Genomic DNA, 25,750 nt, shown 5'->3' with positions numbered 1-25,750 from the left:
ACTTTGAAGACCTGTTTGGAAAGATATTTTCTCTGAAAAAAATACATGTTAAAATACATTCCTTTCTTGAAGGAAAGAATAGTTTTACAATTTCAAATGCTAATACCATTCCTCTTCTTTGAAAATATACGAGTTGTTTTAGTTTACTTCTATTTCTTATAAATAATTTTTTTCTCAAAAGTATCAAATACTAGTGGGACTTTTAACTGTGTTTTTGAGGTCAACATGCTTCTCATTTGCAGTGATATTTTGTAGGTTTTCTGTCTCAATCTCATCCATTCTATACTATTTTCAAATCTATTGTTCTCAACTATTCTCAAAAAACAGTTATTTCAATTTGAATTATCTCCTTTTTGATATGCTTCTGTTTACCCAGTAGAAAACAGAAATGTGCTTCCTAATTACATATTTGCTTCATCATTCTAATTAAATTGTTAATTAATTAATCTCAGCATTCTTTTAAGCAAATTCATAGCAATTACATAAGTAACAGAGAGAGGCATTTTACACAAAGCAGGAGACAATGACATGAAATTTCACTCTGCAAAATACAGTTGGAGTGTATGAGTAAAATTTTCTGCTCCAGACTGCTCTGTATTGGTATTCAACTGTCTCCCACTGCATGTTTGACACTCTAATCTTGACGTGTTTAAATTAGGAAAAAAAATTAAACTGTTAGATTTCAAAGCAATATACAGATCTTACATGAATATATATTTATTTATACCTTCACACATGGTAAAATATAGTAAACAGTGACAAATTAAACCAAAGCACTTTCATTCAAAATAACCAAAAAACATCAGTTTAAAAAGATGTTAATTAACCCTGCAGGATACATGCAGGATTTGAAATGAGTCCAAACAATGTCCAGCTTAATGCTAAGAACTTATAAAATGAGCTATCAGGGCCTATTAGTGCATTATAATGGCTTAGATACTTGAAGAAGTGACCCTAAAATCTCTATTCTGACCCGACTTTCAGAAATGGGCCAGAAGATTGACCTTCACACAATATAATCGGCAAAGGATCTAAAAAATGTATCTCTCTGTTATGTGAAACCACAGTTTTATTTACTCAGGCATGTTCACTTTGGAGTTAAGGTCCACTCAAGCATCATTTCAGGGTTAAAGGTTATAGTATAAAGCCATTATGTTTTCAAGCAGAGTAGCATGCTACCATTTGTTTTGCAGTAATATCACAATCAGACATTACCTTTTTAGCTTGGCCCAGCGGTGAGTTTAAGACCCTGTTGTATACTTTGTAAAATAGACTGGTACTTTCTAAAAGTCATTCAAACTGCATTTGCTAAATCTTAGTTTGGTGAGTATTTTGTCTATGCTCTCACATCTAGATAAATAGAGATACAGAAAGGTTTATGATCTCTGATCCTGTTTGTATAATAATTAGGTTGATTATACATTCAATATATAATCAATGTAGAGAATAAAAAGTCAGTAATTTCATAATTAGTTTCACAATGGGGTCAATGTCTTTGTCTCAGAAAACTGAATAGACTAACTGTAAAAGTAGCTACAAGGATAAAAAGGATTTATAAAGTTCTCATTCAACACCTGTTTAAAATTTTTTGCTATTGTTTACCAGTTCCTGGTATTCACTACATACCTATTCCAAACCGTGCTGATTGTGGCTGAGGTAGAGGCCATGGCTGGTGTAGGGCTATATTCTGGATTTGTGCTGAAGACTGGATTAGAGATATAGAGATGTTTTTGTTATTGGTGAGCAGGCCTTACACACAGCCAAGGCCTCTTCTGCCTTTTGTACCACCACACTGGCGAGGGGACGGGGAGGTGTATGGGAAGTTAGGAGGAAACACAACCAGGACAAGTGAACCGAACAGGATATTTGGATCAAAAGGGACCAAAGGGATATTCCATATTTGACCAAGGGGAGAGTCCGGACCACATGACATCATGCTCAGTGTATAAAGTAGGAGGAGGAAGAAGGAGGAGGAGGAAGGAGGAGGAGGAAGGAGGAGTGATCGCCAAATTCACCATTACGTGTGATGGGGCCCTGGAGATGGCTGAGCACCTGCCTGCCCATGGGAAGCAGTGAAATTCCTTGTTTTGCTTTCCATGTGTGTGGCTTTTGCATTCCCTATAAAACTGTTTTCATCCCCCAAACTAAGAATGTTTCTTGGTCAGGAGCTTACTAAATTAAGGCTCTGTGCAACAATAAAGCCTAAATTTGATCAGTGTCCGTAAGACTTTTCACAACAACAAACTGAAAGTTTCTTAAAGTGACAACAAATGACACAATCTTGATTTTAACGTATTCTTTGGACTTACATGGGGCTACTGAAATTTACCTCCAACTGCTAGATTATTACATGCAATTTTATCACCATAAACTACTGTCTATCTATCTATAAAACCATAACAGAATTATGAATCATAGGATGATTATGATTGTAAGGGTTAGACACACAAATAAAAATACAGCTTTCAGAAATAGGATGGTTTCTGAGTACATGTTTGCATGCCAGTTATCTCAGCAAATACCACTTTTCCACATGAAGGATTCTTGGGATTCTAAGCAAAAAATGATTACAGTACAAATTTGTATACAGAATTACAACATGAACTTCCCTCAAAGTAACACTGAGTTGCCAAATTTTGGAAACTACAAAATTAGTTTGGAAATGCTGCTACACCCCTAGCATAGCTGTGTTGTCTGTTTGCCTTAGGGGGCAACATGTGACTAAATACTCCCACATACTGTACTTCACTGAGGACCACCACTTCCTTCTAGTCCACTGAAGTAGAGGCAAGTCTTCATTTAGTGATAAAATAGCCAATACTCATACTTCAATTAAATACAGATCATTCTCTTTCTTTCTGAATTTACCTTTTAATAGAGCAGACTTCTCTAGCTTTTGGCAGGCTATTAATTGTCTGCTTTTCAGTATCTTTATTTAAAAAGAGCCAAACATTCACCCCTAAGAGAACAATTCCTTCACCTCACAGTTCTTGCTGATTATGTTTCTTACAACATTTGGTGGTGACCTGGGAATAGACAGAATTCAGAACGAGGCCTTCTTTAGATGAAGTTCTGAAGCACAGAAATAGGAAAAATATCCACTAAGTCTTAAGAGCCTAAAGCATCTAGAACCTCCTTTTTTTTTTTTTTTAACATTTCTGCTTTTGCTGTTCAAATCATCATTTCAGCCATGATTTGCTTTAGTAGAACATACCCTAACCTTTGAGACAAATAACATATGAGCCAGCCACTACTGAGAACCTTCTGGCAGGTGGAGGAGGATATCTGCTCTCCAAGCAACTGCACAAACCATGATATTTCCATTTGCACAGGCAAAATGGTGCATTTTGTAAAGCCAAGGCCTTAAAATTAAAACATACTTCTGTGAGTATTTTTAAACATCAAAAATCCCATCATCTGGAGTATCAGCTCCTCCACAAGTTGATAGCAGGATTGTTACTTTCAGATTGCTTTTAATTTATTTACAATTACACAAATTAAGTAAATAAAAACAAACATCAACAGTTAAAAAGAATGAAATACATATTTCACCTGAGCAGACACAGGAAGGGACCAGAGAGGTCTCCGGAAACACAGTTATTTTGCTGGCCCTGTAGGAAACATTTTCTGGGGCACCCATTATTTCTCTCCAGCCCCCTTGAAGCTGAGTTAGCATTGCCTCCTTTCCACCTCTTACTTCTAATCTCAGCCCACTTAGTCTCAGGACACATTAATCTTATTCATTGTCATTTCATACAGGCTCCTCTCTGCCCAATCTGGTTTATCTCTTGGAAGAAAACTAATCAAATATGTCTTTATTTCCAGTTCTCCTTCCTGCCCAGCCACTACTCCTCCACTCATTTTTCTCCCCTACATTCTCCTTGTCTTCTGATACTTTGTTACCAGTCTCAGTGTTATTCCCGCTCCCTCCTGCAATCATCTCCTCTTAGCATCAGAAAGCAACATTGATCATTTCCCCATACCTCAGCTATGAGATTTTTGGTAGGAAAAGAACCAAATAAAAGATTAAAGGCAAACAACTGTGGCAGTACCTGCCACCATCCTTCAAATTGTTTCATATACAGAAGAAATCTAAAAATTCTACAAGTTTATATACACACACACCCCCCTATGAAATATGGATCTATAGAATATGAAATATATTGCATTAAAGAAGATATATATAGATAGATAGATATAGATATAGATATAGATATAGATATATATAAGAACCTTAACTGTATTACTTATTCTTTTTTTGAACTCCACTTTTTGAATATCAAGTACTAAGTGTGTTTCAGTAACTACTTTATGCAACATTCAAATTTCCAGTTCAAAAAGAGGAGGAAGAGTAAAATTTGCTACTCATTTCTATGCCAAGTTTCAATTATCATGCTCCTTATTATTCAGCACAGAAAACATTTCAATAGTTACTAGATTCTCACCTCATTCAAATTAAAATAATTTGAGGGGATTTTTTTAATCAATTTTAAAGGGAAGACAATGTTTCTGATTCATTTGACAAGCCTTGCTGAAGACAATGAGATTCTTTATATTACTAAGGCAAGTCAAATTTGACTTGTACTAAAAACAATTGAAAAAATATGACAGTAATTCAAAAGCTGACAATGCTTTCAAACATTTGGGGAAATATGGCACATTGTAGTTCTACTTTCATGATCTTACAATAATTATGTCACCAATAAGATCCTGTTTCAGGTAGGGTCAAAGTAAACTGTCAGGCATAATAAATCTCTGACAATATCTTACTAAAAACCACTCTGCTAAAAAAACAGGTTTTCTTTTCCATATATATAATATGAACATATAGAATTATGTGTAATAGCTCTATATACCTATATACATACACATTAAGAAGTCCATGCCAATTAGACTGATGAAAAATCATAAGACTAATTTCTTCTGAGCAGCACACACAGCTGTAATTGTAGAATAAGAAACATTTTGCAGTTACAAATCAAATACTGATATTTAAATGTTATGATTTGCAAAATTTTCTAACAGGAATATCCATGCAAATAAGGCCAGGCCAAGGCAAGGTGGTGCACCTGGGGTAGGGCAAACCAAGGCACAAATACAAGTGGAATAGAGAACTGACTGAGAGCAGCCCTCGGGAGAAGGACTTGGGGGTGCTGCTGGGTGAGAGGCTGGACATGAGCTGGAAATGTGCTCTCACAGCTGGGTGAGAGGCTGGACATGAGCTGGAAATGTGCTCTCACAGCCCAGAAAGCCAAACGTGTCCTGGGCTGCAGCCAAAGCAGTGTGGGCAGCAGGGCCAAGGAGGGGATTCTGCCCCTCTGCTCTGCTGAGAGCACACCTGGAACCCTGCATCCAGCTCTGGGGGCCCAGCACAGGAGAGACAAGAACCTGCTGGAGAGAGTCCAGAGGAGGCCACCAAGATGCTCAGAGGGCTGGAGCACCTCTCCTGTGAGGAAAGGCTGAGAGAGCTGTTCAGCCTGGAAAAGAGAAGGCTCTGGGGAGACCTCATAGAAGCTTTCCAATACTTAAAGGGAGCTACAAGAGACCTGGAGAGGGACTTTTGACAAATACATGTAGTGATAGAACAAGGAGTAATGGCTTTAAATTGACAGAGGGCAGGTTGAGATTAGATACTAGTAAAAAAAAAGAAATCGGTCTGGTGCAATGTGTCCCCACCCGTGGCAGAAGGGCTGGAACTGGATGGTCTTTAAGAACCCTTCCAACTCAAATCATTCTATGATAATTGGACTCATCATTTCCAGCTTTCTGCCTACTGCTTCTTGATAGTTCACATCCAACTATTAAAACAAAGCCCTTTAAATGCCAAACACAGAAAAATCTGTTTATTCTAGAAAAGAAAAAAAAATGCTAAGAAAGAATTCATATATGAAAACACAGAATTTTCATTAATTATTCTCACTCATCAGCAGTTCAATCTGATCCTAGATAAGCCTTACAGAATTAACTGGCATCATATCTCTTCTTTCTGTGAGGCTATCACTTACCCCAACAAACCATAAAATGTGTACAGCAATATAAAATATTTACCATAGAATTTTCTGAAGAGCACATAAGAGAATCCTCAAAAGGAAACACTACAGTATTAGTAGTGAAAATAAATTTGAAATTATCTGAAATTATCTACATTGTTGTGCTGTACCTACTGTCAACAAAATTAAGAATTTGAAAATCTATATTATATATGTTGATTGCTATCAAAATTACTTTTGCTTGCCAATGGAAAGTGTGAGGTACTATAACTTCTGGAGATTAACACAGGAGATGTGCAACTGGCTCCTGTGCTATTGAAACATTTACATTGTAAAGCATTTATGAGTTACAAAAGAGATTGCAGTGAATGAAGTATCTGCTAAGTAGCTGATCTTCAAAATATATACAACACCTCTACTATAATTTATGGTTTTTTCAATGCTAGGTATGACAGCATGTTTCTAACTCTGGAACAGGAAAATGCGATGGGAATTGGAAGGATAAATACTTCTTTTTCTACAGGTGCTTTGAAGACAAAGGAAATAATTCAATAAGAATTTTAGCTGAGCAAACAATTAGAAGGCATTATTTGGAGGGCTTCCAAAATTTATCCATCTATGCTTGATTTGTATGATTCTATTGTCTCAGTTTTTTGGTTTTATTTCTTTGAATTATGTATATTCAAAGACAATATATTGTACTTTCCATTTAAAAATTATAGATATCTCCATTTTTAAATGCCAAACCTGTATGACTGTTTTATTCTTGTGTATCTTTAACATTTTGTGGGTCCTGCTGCATTTCTGAGTAGCTCAAAAAGGCTGCTTAAAACCTTTGTAAGCTGTTTCTTTTTGCTACTGCGACTGTCATTACATATAAGTCAAGACTTACAAAGCTGTTCACATTTTAATGCTCAACTGTATGGTGAGTAAAAAGTCTGCTTCTTCATGAGAAAAGTTACAGAATTCCTCAGGAGTGTGCCTACACAGAGTAAAGAATAATTAAATTGCTGCATGCATTTGGTTTTAAACATTCATAAGTTCTTTAACTTGATAGCTATATGTCAGTTTCTTTAGGAAAAACAATAAAAACTGTGTTTTATGAAATTTAAACACAGCTCAAGAAAGTGACAAATGTCTTATTGGAAAAAAAAAAGTAGAAAATGCAGACTTCAGTTTGTACCATATATCTAAAACCAGCAACAATCACAGTCCTTGTTCTACCCTGTTAAGTGTTATTTTATATAAACAGTTGACTTTTGGTTTCAGCACTTTCTCACAGATGTGCACTTGAAAGCAATGCCTGCTAATCTCAGCTGGCAAAGGGAGAAACATTACAGTACATAAATATTGACTGTTCACTGCTGTTTAAGAAATAACTAGTCCAATCAAAACCAGCCAAAATCCACCTACATAAATATATATTCTGAGACACTCTAAGATTAAGAATCTTCCTCTGTTACTTTAACCTAGGAAATAATCAGAAAACGGATTCTCAGATTCACCTGCCAGTAAGTAAGCTTCTCCCACAGCAGATATGCAGCTGCACATGCCTTTCTCATAGGGAATTTATCTTGGTTAGTCTTCCACAGAAAATATAACGCATGATTTTAAAAGCAGATTATGGCTGTGGACAAAATTATCAAATTAATTTTTACTAGTAATAAAACCCCCTCTGTTTATCTGGCTAAGCTCATTTTCAGCAGAGTCTTTAACCATGCAAACAAAAGGAATTAATATTTTCTACTTTGGGAATGTCCAATTAAATAGTAAGCAAAGCTACAAATTGCTTCAAATTGCCACAATTTAAAAATGACAAGCAAAATACAGCAAAAATAAGGACCCTGTATACAAGCTGCTTTGTCCCATTATGTTTTATTATGAAGACATTCCAGTATTTTTAGCCTGACAGAATTTTTACTAAGGTGCTGATTTGTAAAATGGCTTAAGACTGTACAATGTTTAAGCTGTGTGAATAGGTAAATTTTACGGAATGAGGTTTTGGTGAGGTAGGCTACTGTCTTCACTTTCTAAATTCATACTTACAGGCAGATGGCAGTGGGGTTTTTCCTGACACACTGTCATGAGGGATTACCCAATACATTTCATAATATTGTTTCTTGTCTTCCTGTCCAAAAGGAGCTCGGTAAGTGAGCACATAAAAGCTCTGAGCCCATTCTCTTTGCTAATTCAGGTGTGCTGACTATCTCTACTTTCATGAAACTACCTTCTAAGTGTTATAATCATTAGACTCATGTCTGAAACCACATAAATTCTACATAAAATCTGCAGCTACCGCACAGAAGGTTAAATAAAGCCAAAAAATAAAGTTACACCTTCTATTATTTTTGACAGACACAGATGAAGCATCCAAATAAAGAAAAGGATTTAAGATTTTGAATGCATCAAGTTAGGAACTGAAATTACAAAGAGAGGGAGTGTTAATGACACACAAGTCTCAGAGTGTCAGCTGTGGTGAATTCCAGGCCATACCACTAAGTGTGTAGAAAGGCCTCCTTACCTGAAGGAGGACAAAATTTTATTGTCAGAGGATCTAAAGTTCAGCTCAGCAATGCCCAAAATGCTTTTTTGACACAGCTCTAAGTCCTTCAATTTTGACACCCCCAGTGGGTGGCATTTAAAATGAGAAGGCACTCCTGAAAATATAACACTGCAAATTAACAAAGATCTTGCAATAAACCTGTGTGTGGGAAAGGTTAGAAGTCAGGTGGTTCTCTGCATACCACCACTGTAAGATGGCTTGGTTCTGCCTCCCACTTCTAACCATGAACAGCTCTGTAACAAAAATAGAGACTTATGAGTGAGTTCTCCTACCTCTAGAATGGATCTAATATTTGTTTCACAAATGTGATATTGTATTCATTAAGAATAAGAAGAGTGCTTTGGGGACTACAGCATTACCTTCTGAGCTGATATAAATCACATGTTTGAACATAACAAATATTGCCTTAAAATATGGGAATAAGCCTAAGTATAAAGGGGAACCTAAAAAATTAATTGGTAAAAAAATCCCCTTAGATAGTGAAACACATCTTCAATTAGATGAGAAGAAAGTAAACTTAACTCACAAAGCATAGGTCATGGATTGACAAAAATACAATAGACAAGCAGTTGGTGTTAAAAGGTATAACAAGCTCAAATTTCTTTCTTTTTAGTCCTGAATATTACTACAGAATTCTATTTCTCCAGTGCAAGAGGCCCAAATACGTTTGAGTACTCCCAAATTACCAAAAAGGCCCCAAACCTTGCATTATTTCACTTTCTGTCACACTTATCAAAAGTAGAGAGATGGGAAATAAAGGGTATTAGGGTAGATGACTTTTACAATCCTATACTGGTTTTTGCTAGATGACCAAACATGTCACAAAACCAGTACAGAGCTCAGAGTAGTTGCAGTTCTCCTTCAGGACACAAAAGAACTACAAGACAGAACTATGCATAAAAGCTTAGATAGGATATATCTGTAGTAAAAATAATTAAAATAGCTTTCAGAAAATGAATGAATTTGTAAGGCAGAGAATCATCAGGTGACTTTCAGTGCATAAGACAATTATGCATTTGATAATTAAGTATAATGTTTCATTCAATTCAACCTCTCCCTCATCTTCACATAATTAAAAACTTGAAACAGAGTCATGTTTTTCATTCTTTTGTTGCATATTCCATGATAAAGTATAACAATAAAAAATAAATTGCAGATTTTAATTAAAAAACTATTCACTAGAGGAGCAAGATAAGTGGCCTGTTTATAGGGCAGAAGGAGTAGATGTCTTGTATCAAAACTTCAGAAAGTCTTTTGACAATTTCATAAGAAACAGGCTAAATAAAATTTGGTTAAATGGGTGAAGAAAACTGACTATGGAGAATAACGGGAATAATTCTCAATGGTTTGCTATAAAAGCAGGTGAATTTAACAGGTGGAGTTTCTATAAATGCCTACACCAGACTGTGCTTTGTTCTGTGTTCTCATTGATCATCTAAAGGAATACGCCTATTAGCGATTTATCCATTTTAGAAGTCCAGGAAGTTGAAAGAAAGGCTTCAAAGGATAAAAGCAATGAACTGGGAGAAGTCTGGAAACACGAAGAAGTTCAACAGGGACAAACGCCAGGTATTAAAATTAGGTAAGAATAATCTGCTACATAAATACACAGTCAGAAATAACTGATTCCCTCTGAAGAGGACCAGGATTTTATGGCAAGTCAACAGCTCAACAGGAGTCAAAGTCATGCTGTTTTAAGAGGAAAATTTAATATTGGGATTACAGGCTGTAAAACACAAAATCTCCTGGTTTACTTAGAATTATAGAAGTCTCAACTGGAATACTATGCCCAGATTTGACAACCACTCTTCAAGAAAGATACAAACCAAATGTATGGAGTCTAAAGAAAAGTCAGAGCCTAGCAAAAACTGCAGCTTAAGAAAACATGATTGAATTTGGCTTGCTGGACATAAGTAAAAGAAGATATAAGCAAGGCCATGTGATGATTTAATACACCTAAAAGGCTATTGCAAAAGAAAATTTCAGTTTTGACAAGGACCAAACCAGTAATAAGTTTAAGCTTTAGTAGAAAAAGGCTACCATTAGATATGAGGAGATATTTTCTACCAATAAGGAGAGTAGATGTGAAATCACCATTGCTAGAACCAGTATGTTCTAAATCATTGTTTGTGGGATAGTCACTAAAACCTTTTGCAGGTGGGCTGCAGTCTTCATTAAAACCACAAGGCTGGACTCTAGTAATTCTAACAAACTTGCAGTTACTCTTCACACATTTTCTGTTTACCAAAACATTTGTATAGGAAGGTCTTTTAATCCACTAAGTTTACCAAAATTTAGTTCTTTATATATCTGAAATACTGTCTTATCCACCTCTTTGCACATTATCAAAAAATATTTTTTAAAGAATAGCTTAAATCTGATATCATTTAATTTAAATGTACATATTCTCAATAACAGTATTTAATTTATCAAGCTAAATATGTGAATACTAGATCTACATTGAATTTTCATCTGGTCACTGCTATGTAGATCAGTTCTCATCATATTTTTCAGTCAGAACTATCATCAGATAGTTCTGACTGAAACAAAGCATTTCAAATGGATTTATTCTCCAAAGGTTTCAAATTCTCATTTCCAAAAATATTTTACTCAAAGTAGAATCTTTTTAATGCAATTTTAGGGATTGGTGTTGAATTGAAACCTTTCACTGTGACATTTTCAAAAGAAAACATGAGGTGACCTTTTGAATATGATTTTTTAAAATTAAATACAGTGCAACTTTTGAAAAGTTTTCTAAGCCAAACTTGAAACAAAACCAAAACAAGGTTCAAGTTATGCATAACATTTCAGCCACATTTGTATAGAGAAAACAACAAGGAATGCCCTTGCTACCTCCACGCTTCAGCCACTGATGGGACTATAATACAGTACAGAGAAATGCCCCATCCAATGTGCATGTCAGAAACCATCAGCATCAGGTGGTGGTGTCAAACAGAAGGGAGATACTCAGCACTGAAAAAAAAACCAGCACTGAAAGCATGGCCTGAACGTGGCAAGTGAAAGGAATTGGGAGAACAAAAAGAACGATTACAAACAAGCATCCAAGTTCCACACAAATGGCAACAACCCAGTGCACATCAAACTCATTTGAAACTATTGCTTCAATTATGCTCAAATCTGAAATGTTTTTAGAGAAAACCTTAAAATGTATTAAAAAACTAAGCTGAATTAATAGCACAGCACAACTGAAAGGGGTGCTTACCATTATCCTTCCCTATCTCAATTAAAGAGGTGACTAAGACAAGTTGCCTAAAGCAGAAGTAAACCCCAAAAAATTAATTAGCATCATTCATCCCTTCCTTCTACCAACCTACTTTAAGGTGTTATACTGTATCTTCATAATTTTAATTAATGTAAATCAAAAGATCCAGTTTCTCATGGTAATCCATTTAGAATACATGGAATACTTTCAAAAATACTTCACATTGTAGAAGATTAGCATGAGTAGTACACTTAGAAACCTACTAATGCCAACTACTTTTTAAAGATTAAGACAACAGATGATGCCAAAACATAGCTAATCAGAGTGCCAAGGTACAAAAAACTGCTCAGCAACACAGAAAAGTAACTGCAGTTGCTCTGAGAGATTCACATATTTTTACCAAAAGGTTCTCATTGGAATAACCTGAACAGGAGAAACAGTTCCTACAAAAACTTCAATCTGATCCAGCAAGAAAGAGGGTACTCAGAAAGGGCTGAATTGGGCTTCTTCACCTCCCACATCTCTAAGCTAGTGCCATGCTTGAAAGTAGAGGCACAAAGACAGATAATGTTTGGAATAAATAGTAGGTCAGTTTCCCTTTAGAGGAAAGGGAAACTGACCACAGTTATGACTTCTCTTTTCACACACAGCTCCTGATAGAAGATTTTAGTGAGTGGGGAAAAGCTGAATATTTCAGAACAGGACTTAAAACAGACAAAATCACTGATGTTCCATCAGAGAACAACCTCATAAAAACAATTCTGGTAGCAAGAGTCATTTAAAAGGTGCCTGCTTCTCTCCATATACTTATTTTCTGCTCCATTCCATATGCCTTATGTCTGTTATGTCAACGTGACTGCTTGGGATGATGCTGTAAACTGAATCATTGAAGTGAATTGGATGAAGGAGGGAGGGAGGAAACAGCTGGTTTTTCTTAACCCTGATGATGAAATGTTTTATTTAAAAGGAAGCTGCATAGTGAATAGTAAATTGTAGGTATCATAAATGCAATATTTCATTCAAATCGACACTTATGGTTGCTATTCAAAGAGTCTTCCAGACAATTTATTTTTTGCTGGAGACTTCCAAGGGGCTCTGAGGTTCTGACATGGTAAATAATTTCAAGCTGCCACACCAGAGGAATGAGAGAAGGCTCAGAGGACAATGGGTGGCAATTTCTTCAGGTGAGAATACTGACTGAGGCATGGAGAGGCAGGAAGCATATTCCAGCTGGCAGGCTTTTCACCACTGATCACCAGATGTTTACTCAAAACAATGGGGGAAACTTCCACAGCAGCACCTGAAAACTGCACTCTGCTCCCTGGTTGATTCCAGGTAACATTCCATGCAATACAGGAGTGCCTCTGCTGCCATAGAGGAGGTCATCTGGTGATTGCCCCCAGGCAACTTTATGGCATCTATCCTTCCAAACATGATCATCCTGTAGCTGCCATCATCTGTTGAGGAGTGCACATACCTGAGGCACACAGGGAGAGCTCTGAAGAAACAAGTAGCTCTCTAAACCCATCCTCATATACCACCAGAAAGAAGATATCCTTCATGCTTTAGTTATTTGAGAAAATGGAGGAAAGAAGAAAAGGTTCTTTGTTTTAAAGAAAATTTTAAAATATTTTTCTTACGTAAATTTTAAACAAAGTTGCATAATTACCAGTTTTAAGTAAGTATCATTTTAAAATTAAAATAACTGGAAAAAATGTGAAACCTAAACAGAGAAAAATAATTTGTTTTCTTCTTGATTTTTGTTTCCAAAACACCTTGATACAAACTTGAAAGTTAAGAAAAAAAATCATTCTCTTATGTTATTTTCATGAAAAATATTATATGAAGGGCAAAAATATTCTTCATTTTATCTAGCTTATTTATTTGGGAAATGTATTTTTTAAAAAATCCACAAACAACAAAATTTTCAAAAACAACTTGTTGCAGAGACTAGAACTTCTAAATGTAAAATTAGCACAAACAAGAACAGTTCTAAAGATGTTGAGTAAGTGTTTTGTAACAGTAGCTAAAGCCAGACACTATGTTTTCATGAAATTATGTAACATTTTCCACCAATTAAACCATTAAAATGAAAAAAATCAAGAAAGGAATGAGTATATAATTCTACTTTTCCAGGATTCCACGTAGATTAGCTGTTTTCCTCTATAAACAGAGGCAACAGAATTTAAAACTAGCCTGTTTACATCTATCCCAAATGCAAAGCCTAAGTGTTTACAGGATCTACTTGCCTACAGGAGCAACAATTTTGGAGTGTGTGCCTGGGCAGCTCTGTAACTGTAGCACCCTCTGCTGCTCTTTTAGTTCTAAAACATATAATTGTACACTCAGCCAAGTAGAAAATGAAATGAGTATGTGTTGAACATGTTTCTTGAAAATGAAATTATTAACTAATGCTATGTGCAGTTTACAAGAAAATGTTTGGCTACTGCATATAGTATATTTTCAATTTTATATTGAACATTCTGTGATAACATCAGTCAAAAACCTACTAGAGGAACATTCAAAATTATGCCGTATTTCACTTATTAAAATTGTCCTTTACACAGCCTGCAGCTTGCTTAGACTGGGGCAAATAGTAAAGAGGTTTCTATTTTGGGCCTTTTCATTTCACTTAATCTAAATGTTTACATGATCTGCAATGATTGCTTCTGGGATAGAGTCATGAGCACTTCAGTTATAACTGCTTTCTCACACTTGGAAAGGCAAGGGAAGGAGACACTCTCAAAAGCTCGTCCCTGCAGAATTTTCCTTAATTTTTGGATGATTTCTTCTGCCAGGATGAGCATGTGGTTCCAGGGGCCAGCTGATGCTATCCCATAATGCCACCACCAAACCTTCTGCCTGGGATCCATCAGTTCTTTTAAAGGACTGTCTCAGGACTAGAGATGGTGTCAGGTCGTACCCTCTTTTTAACAGATGGCATATTGTTGTCTAAAATGAACAGACTGATCCTTTCCTTCATTCCAGTCCTCTTTTCCCTGCCTCCTGTTTATGCACAGAATTAAAGCTGAAGGAAGTACATTTAGCACTGCATCCTGTCTGTGGAGAATTCATTTAGAGTTTTCATGTGGAAACCACTCTCCCACAAAGGATGAGCCAAGAGAAAAAAACTTTCACATTTTCCTGAGAAAGTGAAAACCCATTGCAACTTATAATGTGAATTTTCATTCACAATGGCAATCCTACAGTGCAAATGCACCCTCAGAAATTTTTTTTAAAAAAAGACAGAATACAAGTGTAAGTATACAAATAAAAAGTTTGAACGAGCCAGTGTGCAGAGGCAATTTTCAAAGTTAACAATTGGGACCCTGCAATACACCACTGACAACTACTGCAGCTGGCTCCCCTTTTATCCTGAAGTCTTTCTGGTGTAGGGCAGCATTTTTGGAAGCAATCACAAGTACTCCTCAAAAGCTGCTTACTGATATTTTATATAATGCTGCCAGCTAGTGGCACATCTTGTACTGAGTTGATACCTACTGGGAGTATGGAGACAGTGTATTAACTGGAGTCTGCTCTACCACTTCTCTTTTGATGGTATACAGTGATGTGGCTGTCAAAGACCATAAGCACAGAGATCAGCAGGGGAAACAGAAAGACCACAGAAACCTGAAAGAGCTTGTTTTAACAGAAAGTACTTACTAGAAGAAACAAAAAACCTCCCCCCAAACTACAAAAACCATGTTATTTGAAACAAATGATTATGTTTAAAAACAAAATGAAGTTTTTAAAAAAGCTAATCTGTTTCATACAAAATTATTTCATAATCTACTAACTTCTAGAAAAAAACATTAATCTTGCTGATAAATATGCAGTATGGCAACCAAAACAAATACCCAGAACACTAAAACATTTCCCTGTTTTGTGGTAACTCAGTCCAAGTCATTAAAACTTAAATTTCATTTAAGTGAAGTTTAGTGGCCAGTAAATAAATGCTAGCTATGCAGTGTGCCCCAAATAAACACTGAAGTTTGTAATCATTCAGTGCATCCCCCTCACAGAGCACAATGCTGTGATAGCACATTGAGTTCTGGCTAGCTCTATTAGTATTAAATATTGGGAGAAATAATCTGATCCTGTCAAAGACCATTTCAGAAATATCTGGGGGTTTTTGAGTGCACTATGATTTGATAAGAAAAAGTTCTTGTAGAACACTACAGAAATTATAAAAAACAGTCAACCTAATTTTAGAAAGACAACAGTGTTACCTTTGGGGGTTAAAGGAGGCAACACAACACCCTCATCATTTCCACAGTGGGTTAACACAAAGAGTGCCAAGAAATAGACAGGAAAAGACCAAAGAAAGACACAATTGGAACTAAGGGATATTGGGAGTACACAGAAACTCCATCATTTATGACCCAAACAGAGCAGCTCACTAAACATATTACTGGGAGATCTTCACTATGATGGTGTGGCAGGCACATAGTTATACAGACAACATCTATTCCATACAGGTAGTAGCAAAAACGTGTGATTATTGCACTCCAATCCAGTAGTGCATGCTGCCAGAAGATAATAATTTTAAGTCATGCTAATAGACTATAATCTTGAGTGCATAGTAAAACAGGCATAAATCAGTAATATGTAGATCCACACAGACAGACACTTTCAGACAAAGACATTTAAAAATAGGGAAGCGGTGAATCTGGAAATGACTTGGCAAACACTATATATAATAGCATGGCATGATCCCTCAAAGCAATTCTGAATGCAAAAGGACAAATGTGAATCTTTGTATAAACAGAGAAACAGTGAGAACCACAAATGTCATATTACTCCTGTTAGCACTGCTGGTGTGCCTATTAGAGGGTAAGTCTTGTTCTACCATCTGCAATCAATAAAAAAGTAGCTGAAATACTGGAAGAAGAGCTGACAACACATCTATCAATAGGAAAGCATACAAGAACTTTAGCAGAATAAATTCTTTCTGTTAACAAGGAAATCTGTGTAGATTGAGCACAAACTCAGTACCCACACAAAGAACAAGAAATCGTGTTAGCATATTACACTGTCCTGATTCATTACCTGAAGCACATTTAGACACACACACAGAAAGTATTTTCTCTACGGTTCAAAAGAAATGCTTAAGCTGTTATATAATGAACTAATGTTTATTGAAACATAGCTTTGGAATACTAAGACTGGAATTTTGAGATGAAACATATATATCAAAACCATTCTATATCATTGGCTTGATAAGGAGGGGGAAATATGTGTATATTTCTTGAATATCTGGCAGACTTTACCAACTTTATTCTATCAGTTTTCTTCTTTGAAAACAAACAAACCAGCCTCAAAGATAATGCAGAATAACCAAACAACAATTATATGTATATCTCTAAATATTAATTATATAATAGTAATTACTCATCACATCAAAAATGTTTCAGTGTTGGCACAGCTTTGTTTCCACCACCTACCACAATCTGATAATTCAAGTCCATTAATAGCATAGATAATTTTATTAATGAGTATACTGAAGCAGAGCCATACTGGGTCAGACACTGATGGCCCATTTAGAGCTCATCTTGCCTCAGGTTAATGCAGCCAGTAACTGATGCTTAGACAAGAGTGAAAGATCAGGACAAACATATCATCCTACTGCCCCATTACTTCTCCTAACACCCAGCACTTCCTAAGCCATAAGTGTTGTCTGTATATTTAATAGTCACAGTACACTTTTTTGCACAATTTTTCCCCTTTTTTGAATTTATTTCATGTTTTAGGATCCAAAACATTCTGTAGGGAGGAATTTCACAACTCGATGGAGTGCTTTCTTTTGTGTTTCTCTGGTTCAAGTTTGTTCTCTCCAAGCTAGAAGTACCCCTGATGATTGCTTCCCATGTTGCTGCACTGCTGTTCCTCACACAGCCACTGCTGGCCCCTGGCCAACACAAATCAATGGGCTAAACTAATGTTTTATCCACTCCAGTCCAGTTGCTCTAATGTTCCCACCATAGCCACAACCAAAAATAACCTGCACTGGGAGAACTTAAGGGTGTATCCAACACAAACAATGGTGCTACATAAAACTGTAATGCTATGGTAACCCTGACCACAGCAATGGAGTTTCCCAGCTAAATTAAATGGTTATTGAGGGCTCATACAGAAATGTTATATATTGGTGCAGTTAGACTTTTATCAACATAGTACTGTGCTTAAATCAACAGTGACTTACAGACATTCCCCGTGTTGTCAAAACTTGTAAGAACATCTTTAACATTTAAGAGGCCATTGTGAAATCTGGAAGAAAACAAAAAAGGCAACTTTACTGATACATAAACCATCAAAAAATCCCCATCTTCAAAAAAAGAGATTTACTGTATGCATTCACTTCTCACCACCCCCTTTCAGTGGAGCAGCAAATAGGTACTACTGTAGCCACCAGGGGGAAAACAAGGGGACAATCACCAGTCTTCAAAGTCCCAGCACTGAAATCCATGAATCAGGAGGATTGTTTCTCAGAAACTACTGGCAGGAGGAAAACATTAACAAGGAGCATCAATTTTTATTTAGTTGTGGAAGTTACATAGAGGAAAGGAGGAACTTTGGTAAACCAATTTCTTTGAAAGAGAAAATCCATAAAGTATTTCTGAACAGCAGCTGTATGCACATTCCTATTTTCTCCCACAAAATCAAGAATACTTAATTAAGTTAATGCTGATTAATGAGTTCAGTGAACTGCATTTTTTTTTACATTTGCATAACCCATGTGAAATAAACATTCGAAAGTGGGGATAATAAATTAATTACCTAAATTTCATACACCAAGTGCAAATTTTAGAATGCAGTGAGCAAAACACTGACAGCAGCAGAAAGAACAAGCACCAAAACTGAATAAAAATTTACCTAAGATCTGCCTTCAAATGTGCAGTAGTACACACATAAAAAAGCATCTAATATTGTTTTAAGTATTCCAAACTAATCTAAGCCCAAAATGAACAAAATATTAGTCTCACACTTTACAACAATCAGATCACACAGCTGTTTCACAAATGCATTAAAGAAAATTTAGAAGGAATTCAGCAAGGCAGCAAAATATGAAAATATAGGGTTTTAATACTGTTTCAAATATAGCTTCTAAGGCTGTTTGGGAACACACTAATTTGAAATACTAAAAAAAAATGCAATAAATCCCAGAATTTTTCACCTACAAAATTAGTTCTCATTCTCTCAGCTGTTCTTTCCTGAAGAAAGACTGCTGTAAGAATGGGGGGGGGAAATCAATCATTTTGCAAACATGAAATTGCATATTTATTGTGAAAACCCCACTATTTATAGCTTCTGATACGCATAAGCATTAAATAAAGAAACATTAACAAGTCAAATTTTGAGAAGCACCAAACAGCCAACTAATTCTTAAAAAAGAAAATCAAATGGAAATCAAATTAACAAACTGAACTGAGCTCATCAGAAGTCACAAAGAAATATATGAGAAATGTTACAAAAGATTCAACTGGACATGAGCACTCTTCTCCCAGGTACACAAAACCAAACCAAAATTACATGTCTTCTCTGCAGAGGAAGTCTACAAAAATGCTGATGGATCATATGGATTTTAAATGTACTTCTTTTTTGCAAGTTTGTTTTCCATCAAATTGGACAGCCAATGCAACAGAACTGGTGCAAGGGAAGTAACAAGAAAGGACAGAGGTTTGGTAGTTCTGCCAGCCACAGAGCATGCCTTTAAACTCTTCCCCCATGACTCATCAGAACCCTATAAACTCTGTAACTCTGCATATGTCTGGGGCTGTTGGGGGCTCTCACAAAACTGTGAATGCCTCATCTCTAAATGAATGCAAATGGAGGGTGGGAGATGCTGAGGAAGTAAAGAAATATTTAAATCTCTGTTGGCATGCAGGGCAGTCTTGGGATAACAAGTTTTGGTTGCTTCCCCCCCCCATATTTCTTTATGTACATAGTTCATATCTAAAGATTTTTCATGTAACTCCCCAAATGAAACAAACAAAGGTAAGGATAAAAATTTAATAGCCTAGTACCAGTAGTTAACAGAATGAAGAAAGAAAAACAGAAGTAAGTGAGCTGCTTTGGTCTAGAAAAGAATACAGTTTATATACTTCAGGATCAAAAGGTAGGCAAACACAAAAAGGAGAAATTATAAAACCACCACACTAGCCAAAACTGCTTAAAATTTGTGCTATCCAAAAACTGAGGAATTGAGCATAATCTCTTCCAGCAGACCAGTTTTAGGACTGAGGAAAGCAACATGCCAACAGCTGATCTACTTGTGAAAGGGACAGCTCAGGAAAACACACTTCCAAACAGCAATAGCCATGTTTCTCCGTTTGGAGATCAGTACTTGTGGAGCCTGCAGACAAACTCTGCACCAGGTATTCCATAACTCTTCCATCACAGGCCTTACTCATAGACCTAAAGTGACATGCACCTGTAAACACAGGTGTTCTCTAACCCCAAATTCCGCCATAAATAGTGTGCTACTCAGTCCTGCACCTAAAAACCAGAGCCGGTAGTTTAGGATCCACTGCCCTGCACATACATCCTCAACAGTTCTGTAACAGCTGCTGCTTCCCTGTCCCATCCCATCAGCTGCTCCTCCATCAGCAAAGCCAGAGAAAACTGCCAAGACACAGCACATCTTGTTTCCATGAGTGCCTGTCACCATCACAGCTTTCCACAGTGCAGCTGATAGAGTTTTAAGTGTCATGTGCACTGAATTATCAAAGTCAAGGAAAAGAATCACAAAAGCTTGGGATTAAACCCCAACCCTTAAATTCCCATAAATTTCCACAAATATCTCAAAATACAGAAGAACATTAGTATTCAGTGCTTTAGAACATGTAATGGATGTCATTCAGTTCAAAGAAGTTCAAAGCTCTGATTGCTGAGATCAACAAAGTACTTCAAAGAAGCACAGGTAAGCATCATGGAAAAAGTGAATTTCAGGCTGGCATGGTTAATCTGATTCACAGTGTTCTTACAATAAGTCTCCAAGGAACAACAGGCAAAAAATTTCTATGGCTGAGGCAGTGAGTAATACAAGACAAATCTATGAACAATAAAGTAATTCAATTCATGTTTCTCCTGATACAAAGCAAAGCAGAATTCCTTACTCTGAACTACAAATAAATCAACTTCAGATGAAGTCAGAGAGAGTGAGATCAACCTTTAAATATATTAATGTTCCTTCCTCTCCAATTCAGGCAACACAAGTGGCAGACTTTTCCATGTATATAAAAATAGCTATGGATAGTACAAAAAAAATCCTTCAGTAGGTCCCTATTAAAGCATGCTTTTCATCAACCATAATGAAACAAAAGTAAGTTCCTTCTTTCCTTTTATATTATTCTCAAACTGAATGATGAAAAATAACACAAGTAAGTATGTGCCTATATTAACTTTAAAAACCTACAAAATCTAAGATAGAATACATTTCCACATAATATGAAAAGGGAGAAAAACCAAACACATCACCATAAACTAATAACCTATGTACAGATTAAAAGGATATTTGTGAAAAATGAAAGATGGGATAATGATAAAAAAATTACTGTTAAGGGTACTTCACAAAAAAGCTTGCTGTATACCACCATCAATTGTCACTGTGGCCCACTAAGAACCTCAGAGTTAGCTGCAAACTTTGCTATCTATCAGATGCTCTTTCTGGGCCAGAGTACAGAAAAAAAAAAAAAAAAGTGAACTCTTCTTTCACTCCAGTTCTAGATCCCTGCTTAATATGGCAAGAAACTGAAACAAAGCTTTTTTGACTACAATTCTTTTTTACAAATACACACATCTTGGGCAATATGATGGAACAGCCATTGCTTGATCAGTGAATAAAAGAAGTACATTGTCAAATCACTTTTCATCTCTCTCCTCCATTTCCAGCTCCTAGGGCCAACCCCTTATGCTGCTAAGTTCACACACTGTCTCTTAACATGCAATAAATGGAAGAAAGCAAGTTTGTCATATCCACATAAATTGTCCATAAGTAGGCAATATTCATTGAAATTTGTTTCCCTTTACTTTTTCAATCCCTACCCCTAAAATAAAAAACCATTAAAAATTGAAAATGTTATTAGGAGAAAAATCCAAGAGGAACAGCCAATGGAATTCAGTCCCATACCATCTTCTAACACACAGCTTGCCTCATACAGGTGGTGTCTCTGCATGCCCCTCATTTCTAAACCACAGGTCTAGAATCATCTAATAGTTTCTGTCATATTTTTATCTACAGGTTCTTTCATATTCAGAATAAAGGCATGACATCTTGCAAAGTACACCAAACACCTTTTATAAAGATTTGGCCCTTCCTGTAACCTGCTGACATTGTTCCTTTCAGTTCTGCACTTGAGTATTTGAAACAGCAAATGACTGATCAATGGAAAATATTTTACCACAGAAATAACTTATTTTTGCACTGTTTTCTTAAAATGAGCCTACAATTTAAAAGCAAATCCATATCCTGAAATAGAAAACTTGAAGATATTGATTGGTCCTTTTTTAACTCAAATAAAAGAACAATTTTTCTATCTAAAAGGCAGGCACCATCTCCACAGTGAGACACTGCATCTTTATGATCTATAATTGCTAAAACTATTCATACAAAATTCAAATTTAAAAGCACATTCCTGATGAAGAATACAAGGATTTAGAAAGGCAGTATTAAATAAATATTTTTAATAGTTCTATTTACTTACTATATATCTTCCTATCCTGAAGAAAAAAAATTATGCATGCGCTGAATATGTGTTAACAGCAAAGTGAAGTACTGCCACAGTTAAGTAGAACTTGAAAAAGCTAACAAACACACCTGAAAGTTCTATAAATAAAACCACAGGGAAGATATGGAGACAGTGGTGCTGTCTGTCAAGCTGGAGTGCTTGTAGTTCCCCCTGGGGATGGACGAGGAGCCAAGAAAGATCTGATGGGTTTGAAGGGAGGATTGAAGGGAGGGCAGGGACTGGTAACATTATAGTGGGGGTTTGCTACAGGGACACAGGGACACCAACAGATGAAACCCTCTACAGACAGGGAGAGGAGCAGCCTTGCATTCCCAAGCCCTGGTCTGCATGGTGACTTTCAACCACCCCCATAGCTGTTGGAGGGACAACACACCAGGGCATAAAAAATCCAGGAGGTTCCTGAATTGCTTCTCTTTTCAAGAGGAGCTGACAAAGAGAAGTGCTATGCTGGACCTTGTTCTTTCCAACAAGGAGGGGCTGATGGGAAATGTGAATCTCCCAGGAAGCCTTGGCAGCCAGGACCATGAAATGGTAGAGTTTGAGATCCTTAGGGCAGTGAGAAGGGTGCAAAACAAGCTTGCTACTCTGGACTTCTGGAATGCAGACTTTGGCCTCTTCAGGAAACTGTTTGGTAGAATACCATAGGATAAAGACCTGGAGAGAAGAGGGGCCCAAGAAAGCTGGCTAATATCCAAGGATCACCTCTGGAATTGTGCATCCTGAACAAGAGGAAGTCAGATAAGAAAACCAAGAGGCCTATGTGGATGAACAAGATGCTCCTGGACAAATTCAAACACCAAAAAGAAACCTACAGAGTGTGGAAAAAAAGTCAATTAGCATGTGAGAAATACACAGAAATTGTCTGAGCATCCAGGGTTCAGGTCAAGAAAGATAAAGCTCAATTAACATCATCAAGACAAGGATGCAGTGAGTAGGAACATCAAACACAATACAAACCCAGATGAGACTACACTAAGCAAATGAGGTTTTGGATTCTAACAAAAGTAATTTCATTTTGACACACCTTTCATTGCTAACACACTCACCAGACACTCCTTTTGATATCCCAGAGCTACTGTGAAGCACCTTAGTACCTAAACAAACCTTGAGACCACGTTCCACCATGTATTATGAATTAACATTTCATTAAGTACACTGGAGATCACTGTTAACCCAGAAGAGTTATGGAGATTTCTAAAATGAGTAAATGATATCTCACTTCAAGGATCTAGTCAAAACAGCACCTAAATTCAGCTTAAATTTTTTAAGCTGAAAATTGCCTTATACTGGGGCTTCTGACTTTCTGCTTTGGAAGATTTGTTATTAAGAATGATGCAAAAAAAAAAAAAATAAACTAGTGACAGAAAAATATGGCATAAGTTCTTCTTTCTGAGATATGAATCCAGCCTGAATTTAGATAGAGAAACAGCAAAACCAACAAACTTGAGAAAAGCACACACATGACTGGTAGTTCCTACAAAAGCTTCTATTTTCCTGACAAACTGGTTCCAAGCCCCTCTAGAGCAGTAATTCCAGCTAGGTCATAGCATATCTGAATATACAATTTTATCAGTTTTGACAGCCCTTGAACTGATACAGCTTGACCTTTATACTCTTTGCCAAAAGCCACTAACAACCTTATGAACTTTCTTAAGTATTTAGTCTCGTCAAGATATTAGCTGACAACCCTTTTAACATCAAACATATGCAATGAGCTTTTCCAAGAAGATGTTAATGCATAAGGAAAACAAATGTAGATGAAAATTCCGAAGCACTTCTGTCAAGATTTTAGAGAGGTCATAGCAACATTTTTTTTTTCCTGACAAAAAGATATAAAAAGGTTTTCCTATTCAAGCATGCTGTTCTGGATTTACCTGACTGAAGTTATTGTTAATATTATGCTCTTGTTAACTTGCTAAATTATTTCTGCTGTCAAATATTATTATAAATAAAATTTTGCCAGTGGACAGAGGAAAACCAAGGGAAGGCTGTCAGACATACAGAGAATGCTTAAGTTTCCAACACATGATCAGTTTCCAAAGATCCAGGAATGCTTACACCAAGATTTTTTATCTTTTAGATATGTAAGTTTCAGCAAGATGAACTGTTGCTTCGTTATGTATGTTAAACTGTTATGCTGATCCCCTAAATTACTGCTTTTGCAAAAACTGGGAAGAAAACTTTATTTAACACTGACTCATGGTGAAGTCAATTTTGTTGCAGTCTATTTATACCCTGTTCCTTGAAAAAAACCACAGTATTTTCTCCTTCCCTTCTTCACCTCCTGCAATATTCTGAAATAGTAAGTATACTCTATGTATAGTCACTGCTTCAGTGTGGAGAAGACATTTTAATATAGAAGTGCGTAAGACTAAGCAAGTTCTGATCATTATTCCTAAAATGATCAGTGATTACTATTTTTAGAGGTCACTGAATATCTTTTGGAAAGGAACAAATGCAGGGAAAACATAAAATAAAAATCCCCATCAGAGGACAATGTCCATATTCTCCTCAATATTCAGTTTTGGAAATGTGGTGTGAGCCTCCTCCAGCACAGAATCTATACATTTCCACTGAACAAGATTAAAGAAACACAAGAAAATAACGCATAAATAAACATACTCGTTCAAAGTCTATAGTTGAGCTGTGTCTTATTAGCCAAATAATACCAAATAAAGTGATGGCATAGAAAGTGGTGGAAACAGAAGCCCACAGCAGGATCAGTCTGACATTTCCTGGCTTCTGCATTGCCAGCACAGGTGAACCTTAGCTCTTCTCCTATCTTGAAACTTCAGAACAATTAAATCAAGTGACAGCAAGCATTGCAAGCCATGACGGTGAACTAAAGGAGTTCAGGGCTGCATTGTAAGGGATTGCAGCCTTGTCCAGCCCAAATTCTACCTAAACACCTTGTGCTTCCTATCCCCAGTGTGCCTCTGGAGACCTAGAAACAAGGAATAGGGACACTGCACAAGGCGTACGTAGACTGTCAGTGTTTGCATTAATCCTCAGCATTTACTGGTGGCGGTTTACAGGAAAAGTCTTTCCATGAAAAACACTGCACCTACTTCTATTACTAACAGCAGTTTTCCAGAGGAAAAGTTTCCTCTGAGCCCTTTTAACATCACTGAGTGTAAGCCTGGAAAATGGAAAATTAGGACTTGATAAAGCTCTAAGGAATTTTGTTCTTGACTTTACATCCAGATGCAAATTTAAAATGATCTGC

At 36.4% G+C, this 25,750-nt stretch overlaps 1 protein-coding gene across 2 annotated transcripts in view; it reads right to left on the bottom strand.

The window, feature by feature from the left end:
* CAMKMT (calmodulin-lysine N-methyltransferase) overlaps nucleotides 1–25,750 on the bottom strand; it is a 212,371-nt gene that overhangs the window by 179,646 nt on the left and 6,975 nt on the right. For both annotated transcript variants that reach the window (XR_007777096.1, XM_009091232.4), the window contains exon 3: nucleotides 17,979–18,043. Coding sequence is in view for 1 of the 2 variants with exons in the window: in XM_009091232.4 (XP_009089480.1) it covers nucleotides 17,979–18,043 (65 nt within the window). In the remaining variant the exon portion in view is untranslated. The remainder of the gene's footprint in view (nucleotides 1–17,978; nucleotides 18,044–25,750) is intronic.

This window comes from Serinus canaria, chromosome 3 (assembly GCF_022539315.1).
Source record: "Serinus canaria isolate serCan28SL12 chromosome 3, serCan2020, whole genome shotgun sequence".
In the NCBI taxonomy this organism is placed as follows: domain Eukaryota; kingdom Metazoa; phylum Chordata; class Aves; order Passeriformes; family Fringillidae; genus Serinus; species Serinus canaria.
This window is presented reverse-complemented; position numbering and strand designations above follow the sequence as displayed.